At 44.1% G+C, this 9,419-nt stretch overlaps 1 protein-coding gene across 1 annotated transcript in view; it reads right to left on the bottom strand.

Annotated features, from left to right (window-relative positions):
- Nucleotides 1-918: 918 nt before the first annotated feature.
- LOC116384051 (synaptosomal-associated protein 25-A-like) overlaps nucleotides 919-9,419 on the bottom strand; it is a 35,349-nt gene continuing 26,848 nt past the window's right edge. Inside the window, exons 5-8 of the mRNA XM_031848350.1 lie at nucleotides 7,408-7,525; nucleotides 4,319-4,438; nucleotides 3,153-3,297; nucleotides 919-2,301 (exon numbers count right to left, since the gene is read on the bottom strand). Of these exons, the coding sequence (XP_031704210.1) occupies nucleotides 2,233-2,301; nucleotides 3,153-3,297; nucleotides 4,319-4,438; nucleotides 7,408-7,525 (452 nt within the window). The 3' untranslated portion in view covers nucleotides 919-2,232. The remainder of the gene's footprint in view (nucleotides 2,302-3,152; nucleotides 3,298-4,318; nucleotides 4,439-7,407; nucleotides 7,526-9,419) is intronic.

Genomic DNA, 9,419 nt, shown 5'->3' with positions numbered 1-9,419 from the left:
CTCTCTCTCTCTCTCTCTCTCTCTCTCTCTCTCTCTCTCTCTCTCTCTCTCTCTCTCTTTTATTTCATTTTTCCATGCTACAACATAGTGCTTTAGATGTCTTTGCTAATGTTGCATATTTGAGCCATTTAGCTCCAGTTTTGGAGCAATTTACGACTAGTTAGCATAAGCTCTCTCACCTCTCACCTGCCTGTGGAAGGGCTCAAGTTAAAGCATGTTTTCTTGATGCGATGACCATAATATAACGTTATGTCACACGTGTGTTACATTGTGGGTCGTAAAATGTGACAGCAATAGCACCTACAAAGAAGTCTTCATAGGGCGAGTAAATCTACTGTTTCCCCCTTATATAAGGCTGGGTCATGTGATGTGTGCGGAGGGTCCCTTCACGACTGTCACGGGTTGGTGTCAGTGGAGGATGCGACTGTGTTAACACCGCAAAGGAATCAATCTCCCTGAAATGAGAAAATTCAACATGATAGGAGAGGAAAGAGTGTGATATTTGAGAGCAGATGTAATTTTTAACTGTAAAACCGTAGCCTTTTTTATTGGCATTATTTTCAGTTATTTATTTGTCTGGGAATAGTTTATTCACATAATCATTTTTTTTTTTTTTTTTTTAAAGCACATGTTCCAAGTGGATCTTTATCTTCTTTTCAGCTGATGCACGTGTTCTTGTCTACAACTGAAAAACTCCCATTTTGACCACTTTTTTAAACTTCTTGTCTCATATCCAAGTACCACTGTGTCTCAAAAGTAGTATTTACATTGTACAGTCCCGGTTCTGTTCTAACTCGTGCATTCATACATTGTTGCTTGTGTGGTGAGGGATTTGAAGCTACAAACCTCAGGGTGTTTATTAGGAGCACGAACACAAACCAGTATTGAAAGTCATTTAAAAATAGAAAGGAAGCTCAGTTTGGATCGACAGTTATGATGGTTTTATTGGCATTTTCCAAGGTATTATTTTCCAATGATGGTCACAGTTCAGAAAAGGTTAAAGAGACACGAAACGAAAAGATTGACACTACTGCAGATAAATATGCTCCTCTCTTCCGTGCGGCCTACATATGTAGCATGCGGTTGTCATGTCAGGATATTTCTGTCTGAATAAATTAATAATTCAGTGTCATCTAGCAGCGGATGAACATGCATAACACACTTAATGGATTGCTTGATACTGCTGGGGTTGAGTCATGGGTAAAGCAGTCCGGCCTGGGATGTGAAGACGTTCCTACCAGTTGAATTCCTTGCTGTTGAACCCGTGACCTTTAGCAAAGCTCCACCTGCTCTTATCATCAATCACAATGTTACCTATTATGGTTAATGCCCAAAATGTCCCATCGACAATGCTGTTCAGACCACAGCCGAATGCAAAATGTTCGCTTAGGGTCTTATAGATTGAGATTTTATGGATTTCAACAAATCAGTTCAATAACGAACTGTCGCTTTAGACTGGTGAGATTTAGCTCTCTGAAGAAAAGGTTTAACACTATACAATCAATGGCATCGAATTGCATTAATACTGCTCCATCTAAGAGTTGATTCATTAGCGGTCATCATCCGAATGGCTCCACGTCAACATTAAGTGACTTGGTGGTTATTGAAACGGTGGCCTTGGCTTCAAGCTGTGAGGGCTGCATGTTCACTATATTCACTGTGGCGTTATCCTGTAGCATCACGACACCCTAACTGATGAACACGCGTCACGTCTCTCATGGACAACGCCGGGACACTGATATGATGGGGGACGGACATGTTGGAACAAGGTGTACATACAGTTTATATTACACACAGACTTAAAAAAATAAATAAATAAAATAAACGAGCGATGAAGAAAACAGGAACAAGTGATCTAAGTCGATGAAGCCGTTTAAGAAGCGCTATGTACAGCGTGGAGACACTTTGAGTGGATGAAGTGTAACAGAACTATTATTTGTTCACAAGATTTCAGCGACACCACAGAACAACAAGACAACAAGGGGAAGGAAGTGATGGGCATAATCAGGGGGGGGGGGAGAGGAATGTATGATATGTGCATGTGTGCAAACCTCTATCACAATAAAAGCATGATTTTGCAGCACCGGCTGTCGAGCATAGGAAGTGGGCGCCGGGCGTCGGTGGGTGTGATGGGTGGGGGGGGGGGGGGCTGGGTTAGGTTAGTTGGTGTTGTTTTCTTCAGGGTGATTGGGGTGAAACGGGGATGAAAGCACTTTTTTTTCTCGCTGCAGTTTAGCCACTGCCCAACATCTTTGTAGCACGCTGGTTGGCCTCGTCAATCCTGGTCTTGTTAGAATCGGCCTGAAAGAAGCACACGCACAGTTCAGCCAGCGGCCGGCGAAGGTGTGGGGGAGGAGTTACTTTAAAAAGGAGAATGCAGGTTTGTTTTCAACCCGGTGTGTTTAACTGGTGTGCAGAACTGTGGCTATGTGTGTGTGAATCTATGCGTCATGCTGACTTATCATAAATAAACCTATGCGAGAGCCCCGTACAGCTTGCCTATTAAACATGCTCTTTACATGAATCATTTCGAACAGCTGACCGAAGGTAAAAAAAAAAATCTCAATTTATGGGCTGACCTAGTCACCCTGCATATTCACATTTCTGGGAAATACGCTGGAAATAATCTGCAATTATCCTTTAATGTAGATAATCGTACTAATTTAATTGACAAAGTGGACAATTTGGACGTGTAACATTCAGATTTACACCCAGATTTTGTCCACTGGCACGTGAATCAGATTTGCTCCAGCACAGCCACATCCGTTGTCACATAGCTGAGTGCTGAGCATCTAATCCATGCTGAATATCAGCTAAATACTCCATAGATTAGCTAGCATTTGCTCCAGATTTGCTGCCTTTCATTTACATTACATTTAATACAACAAAGCTCCTTCTTGATCCTCACATTGCAGATCCATATTGCCGATATTTTGGAGCATCGCACCTCGACACGTAAACTCTGCTGGCACTATTTACTTTGCTACCCCATCAACCAAGACAGCTTGTTGCCTAGTAACAACTAAAATCAGACTTGTTTCCACCAATAAGTATGAATTTAGAACAGCGAAGAGGCCAAGACATCAAAGTCCTGCAATTCTCTAGAAATAACGCACCCTTTCCCACCAACTTAAAGCCGACATGAGCAGTACCTTCTCCATGATCCTGTCGACCTGCCGGTTCTGGGTGTCGATCTCCTGGCCCATGTCCAGGGCCATGTGACGCAGATTGCCAATGATCCCGCCCACCTGCTCCAGGTTCTCATCCATCTCGTTCTCCCGAGCGTCTTCTGTTACCCTGGAGCACACAGGAGGAGGGCAGGCCAAAGACCATGTTAGGATCTTTTACATTGCGCTGGAGAGAACGAGCCTCACTAAAACGGCATGGTACGCAACAGTGTACAGGGAAGACACAATGTCTATAAAGCAATTAAATAAGTCAATAAATAATAAAATCACAATGTTCTTCGAATCAAAATGTATTATATTACCACATGGCACACTTTATCTCACACACTTTATGAGCCGTCTGAAGATTCAGTACCATGGAGAGCACTCTACATCGATCCGGTTTTCCAAGGAATTGAAAAAAAAACTCAGCTGGGGGAAGAAACCCTAATAATTCTCCAGGATCCACAAAGATTTGATCATATGTCATAGCATTACTCAGTGATTCCCAATCAGAGGGTCGGGACCCCTCCAACGGTCACAAGATGATTAAAACACAGCTCTGCTACACAAATTTGAATTCATGTTTGTCGGCTCAAATCATTGCTTTTTTGTGGATAGTGTTACCTACTCTAGTTTTGAGCATACAATCCAATGACAAAGTTAAACTTTTAGACTTCTGACACTAGTGATCGGTAGGGGGGGTTCACAAGCGAAACAGGCTGGAAACCAGTGGAACACATATCCATCAGGTATTTGTGTCCAAAATTGTTGCAATTTAGTTTTTTTCTAAAAAGGAAATTGCTAAATTGCTGTACTGAACCCTTATTGCTGCAGAGCGTGTCCTGCTTCTTCTGCACAGGCCTTCAATCTGTAAACCTCAAAACATCACAGTGAATTGAGATTTAAAATTCCAATCAGTCCCATGAGGAATAGTATGAAAACACAGGTTAGCAACTGACACATTGTCCATAATGAGGGGGGAAAGTGTCGAGAAGAGTCCAAATGGGGCGACCTATTCCAGGATGAGTCTCATGTAATTTTACATAAACAGTATCACACACACCAGCACTTACGCAAACACACAGCAAGCAGCAAGCCTGCCAACTACTACACACAGAGGGACGCCTACACACACACGTAGTACTTACCTGCGGATGAAGCCCCCGCTGATGGCCATCTGTTCACGTTCGTCCATCACTCGAGCCCCCGGCTGGCTGTTCACCACTCCATCCTGGTTCGCTCCCCAGGCCTGGCCCCCGCCCTTAAACCTACCACACACACATTTCTGTCAGGGCCAGTTCAACTTCTGCATTGTGTGCTTGTTGTATAGATACTTGTGTGCCTATGTAGATATGTGTGTGTTTGCACTTGTTTGTGAACGTAACCAAGGCTAGGTGTGCATGTGAGGTTGTGTATGTGCATGTCTATGTGAGCACATGTTTTCTTGCAATTCACATGTTCAAAACTCACATACTGTGTTTGGAATGCAACGTGTTAATTATGGTGTCAAGTCAATTAGCCTGCTAGAAGCGGCCTGCCGGCCACTTATGATGCACCTACATACATGCGTTTGCAATCTGTGAATAATTGATCCCACATGCGGATCAATTGAATCCGAGCACAACAAGCTGTGTTCGCAAAGTTCTCCTCAAAAGGTAAAACCCTCTCCCACCACGAGCACATACAGAAGAGCACAAACACAGAACACATAATGACCAGACTCCGGACGGAGGAGACACGAAAACACACACGTGCAAAGTTGAGAGGACATGCAAGGCGGAAGACATGGAACACTATGTTTGACACAAGGGGGGGAAACACGTGAAGAAGGAACAGGATCAGACACACGCTGTATCTCGTGAAAGAAAGCCGAGCAGTTAGATCCCTTGTGGAAAACCAACCAACCCAAAAAAAAATTATGAAAAAAACAGTGAGTGAATGGTGATCATTTTTGCATGCAAGACTATGTAATACAGTAGCTGTGATGAGCCCTTCATTTCATCTGGATGTAAGATGATACACTGTATACAGTCAAATAGGCAAAACTAATTCTTAGCATTTGTTTTATTTTGCTCGGAGCATCTGATGAGCGGAAGTCACCACTGAAGACAACACAATGAACACAGTTCAAATCTAAAATCTGTATTTGATCCCTCTTCGACGAAAGACGACCACTGTGTGCGACACTGTTGCGCCGAGGTGGCGGAAACCCCGCCCATCAGGTGCTCCAGTTTACAACAACAAGCAAGAATTATTTTTCACGTGCTATTTGACCCTGGCATATAAAGAAGTGTATACAAGATGAAACACATGACGTTAAAACCACAGGATCACATAACACGTGGTTCATGAGATGGAGGACCAAAGAGCTATAGAATAGACAAGATCTGAACCCAAAGACAATCACGTATGGTAGCAGGACCAAAACGGACCACGTGGAGGCGGCAAACTGCTAATATACCTTCCTAACAGGAAACAAAAAGTTCAACCCAAAATCAGGTGGTGACCATTAAACAAACACCAACTGCTACAAAATGACGGCTGTGATGCAAATAAAGCAGATTAGTTGCATGTGCTAGTGTCAAGAATCCTGCTCAGCCCTGTTTTGGAGAAAAGAATCGTCTGTTGTTAAGAAGTCTACTGATTCTCCAGAGTGGATGTAAAAATAGTGGTAGTACACAATGAAGACAGAAGACAAGAATTACTCAAATTTGTCATTCTATGTCAGATCTAACACAGAAGATTAGGTTTTTTTTGGCATTCGTTTTAATTATTTCCTCAAGATCACCAAAAATACAGCACCGTCTACACTAATACCATTTGGTAAATCATTAAGGCATCGCTGAATTCATTCCCAGAAGAATGACTGCGAAACATCATGCTGCAAACCCACCAAAACCCATATATAGCCATTTATTTCTTGGTTTGTCAGCCACTTGTGTTTTCTATAGCTCTGAGATAGACAACTGTATACAGTACGTGTATTGGTCCCAGATAATTGTACGCTCAGACATGACTCAGTGGCCATAGTTTGGCTGTTTAGGAGGACCAGAGACCAGATCACACAGGAGTTTGGCAAAACATTGGGGAATCCACCTTTATATCAAAGCTTTCAATACGTGGTTTAAGCGTTTTAATATTAAAACAGTAGCACTCGACGTTGAGTGTGCCCAAGTTTACCCCGCTCCTGTATAGTTCATTAGGACAGTCCTGAGGGCAGGGGCCAACTGAGGCATCCTATGGTTACAACTTGTTGTCTGGGGTCGTTTGCCAAAGTTGGTGTGTTGAAGCGTAAGTTAGACATTTTTATATTTATCTTTAAAAGTTCACCACCAGTCCAGTATCTGTAAAAACGCCCTGACTTATTTTAAGGCTTGCTTGCAATGTAACCAGTTCATGTGTTCATGGCTTACTGTCTAAATATTGTATAGAAAATAGCATACATTCAATAATAGATTAATCAATCACCACATCTAAGAACTGGGACCCCCAAAAAATTTTACGCTTAAAAGGAATAGTTTGACATTTTTTGGAAATATGCAAATTCGCTTTCCTGCAGGGAGTGAGATAAAGAATATTAGTGTGCTAAACTAAGCCATAAGGTACATATGTATTGTACAGACTGGAGAGCAGTGGCAATCTTCTCATCTAACTCTCGGCAAGAAGGAGAATAAGAGTATTTCTTTTAATATACTGCAAGAGGATAAAAATCAAATGAGTAATTTAGTGGAGAAGGCAACTAGTTGATTTATTCTTTGGTTGGACTTTGTGCACAGCATGACTGCATCATGCTGCTGGGCTTGGGTGGGGTTCAGAGGGGTGTAGTGGTGGGTAGGTGCCGTGGCCCAGATCCCTGCTGACGCCGCTACCTGCTGGAAGAAAATCTCTAATCCAATGTGGAATGAAGGGCTTTTTTGGGTGATGACAAACAGCAAAAAAAAAAAAAAGTGGCATCGGAACCTGTCGTGCAGATGTGTGTGTCGTTCATGCATGCATGCACACACACACAGAGTCAACTGAAGCAAATACACCCACACACACACACACACACGCATGCAGCACCGGTGCCTGTTCCGGGAACGTGATGCTGTTGTTGCTGTTGTTGTCGTGGCTACGGACCTGACCGCTCACACCACGGGTCACCATGCTCTAACACACCAGAAGCAGGCGGGCGGATAGAGAGGCAGGAAGGCAGGCACTGAAACACATGCAGTCAGGCGACACAGGCAGCACCTACTTGTTACAGGGACATGAACATAGACCACAGAACTGTCCTAGATTGTTCAAATTCTTTTCTGCATCCTTCATGTCCTTATTGATTTGGTCCATCCCCTCCTCGATGCGCTCCAGTTGTTCTGATTACCAACACATTGTCATTTTTTTTTCCAGCAAAAGAACGAAAGCACGTGAGAAGAGAAGAGAGGTGGAAGAAGTTGCGGGTGGAGGGAAGGGGGGGGGGGGGGGGGAGAGAGGGGGAACAAAGGAGAAGAGACAAAAAAAAGACATTGACTGTGACAAGAGAGACATCAGACATCACCATCACCACCACCACCACCAGCACTGGACAGGCAGGACTCAGGGCTCCTGGCCGGTACCTACTTTTTAATACATGGGCATATCAGACCACAGCATTGTCCTATATCTTTTAAATCTTTCTCGGCCTCCTTCAGGTCTGCGTTCACCTTGTTCATGCCCTCTTCCTGGCGATCAAGTTGCTCTGGTGAGGATAAAAGGCATGAGAGCAGTGACATAAATTTGACTGGTTGTTTTGTTCCAGGGTTGGCGCACTACGCTACGGTGCAAGAGGCAAAGATTGGTTTCGGCTATAGATGCAGAAGGCAAAGCGGGCTATGGATGAATTTATTTCCTTGGAAATCTACAAGGGGCTCCGACAGCTTTTGACTCATACCTCCATCCAAAGTGACACACTGCTTCTTTCTGAGTACTTCTTATGAGCGGCCGCGTCGGCAGCCGCACGCTTCATGTGGTGCTGGATGTTAATTTGGAGTACTACTGCACGTCAACGGGAGCGTCGGGAGAGGCAGTGATAGGCGGACGGCTTAAAAGCAATTGAATAAATGAGCGACAAGATCAATGAACGGATCATGAAGCGAGTGTGACGAAAAGCAGCATTCAGGCACGCTGATGCTTCCTCACTCAGATGGTCAACGGGGCACAGAGCTATAAACAGCTCTGATTCAAGGTCGAATCCTCTCTCTCTCTCTCTGGTTAATGGTTGTAGGGCAGGATACCAGTAATCTCCATCAGTGGAAAGGGGGCGCTTTGTCTTCCGGGGTTTGAATAGTCACATTGTAGTGCAAGAGGACACAGATGGTCGCAAAACACTGGCTCAAGATCTATTGGAACGAGTGCTGCTGATCCAGAGTGTTGATTGTTACCGGGATTCAGTCTCCACGTGCGATAGTAAATAACGACCTTGCTCGGACCTTTACGGCAGTTGTGCAGATCTCTGCTATCGGGGTCAGTTTTCTTAATCATGAAAGCTGAGGTATGTAACAGCCACAGGAGGGACTGCCAGAATACAAGATGGCAACATTTGACCTGGGACGGTTCACAATCTGTTTACAGATACAGATAACTCGCAACATCTTAGTGGAAAACCAAAACGACTTTGTGAGAGAGAGAGAGTCATTGTTTATCTCCTTAGCTTCAGACAGCCGGCCAAACCTGCCTCCTCTCAATCCGTCTGGGGATTATCGTGGTGGAGCCTCCCCCTTCCCTCCTCTTCCATAGTCTGTCACAGGTTTAGCCAATAAGGGCGCATGCCTCATTGGCGCAAATGCCCCAAGCGGTGAGTCCCAGGTTCGATTCCCATCTCTGTCTTTCCCCACGAGAAAGCAGGGTGATTCAAATGAATGCGTACAACAGGCCCCTTTTCACAAGCAGCATGTCAAATCATCATGACATTTCCAGTTTTTATACCGGATGAATGCGATATTCAATGAAATGACTGATCTGGCCGTGCTTAAACGTGGGAGAAAGCTGATGATGACAGTGGTGAGAAAACTGGAAAAACAACAACAACCTGCAGCTGAAATCAACTGTTTTAAATTCATGGTTCTCAACTGCACCGACAAATCATTTGAATTTATTAGCGCTTTGATTCGCGCCTCTGACTAGCTTCTTCTCCACGGCAACGGCGGCCAAGGATCATTGTAGAGTTTAGAGTCGTGTGCCGTGCCAAGATGACGGACACTACGTGATTTCACAGAAGCGAAGAAGGAATAA

The sequence above is a fragment of the Anarrhichthys ocellatus genome, unplaced genomic scaffold (genome assembly GCF_004355925.1).
Source record: "Anarrhichthys ocellatus isolate YVR2014 unplaced genomic scaffold, GSC_Weel_1.0 scaffold8, whole genome shotgun sequence".
Classification (NCBI taxonomy): domain Eukaryota; kingdom Metazoa; phylum Chordata; class Actinopteri; order Perciformes; family Anarhichadidae; genus Anarrhichthys; species Anarrhichthys ocellatus.
The sequence above is the reverse complement of the archived record's forward strand: the minus strand, read 5'-3'. Positions and strand labels throughout refer to the sequence as shown.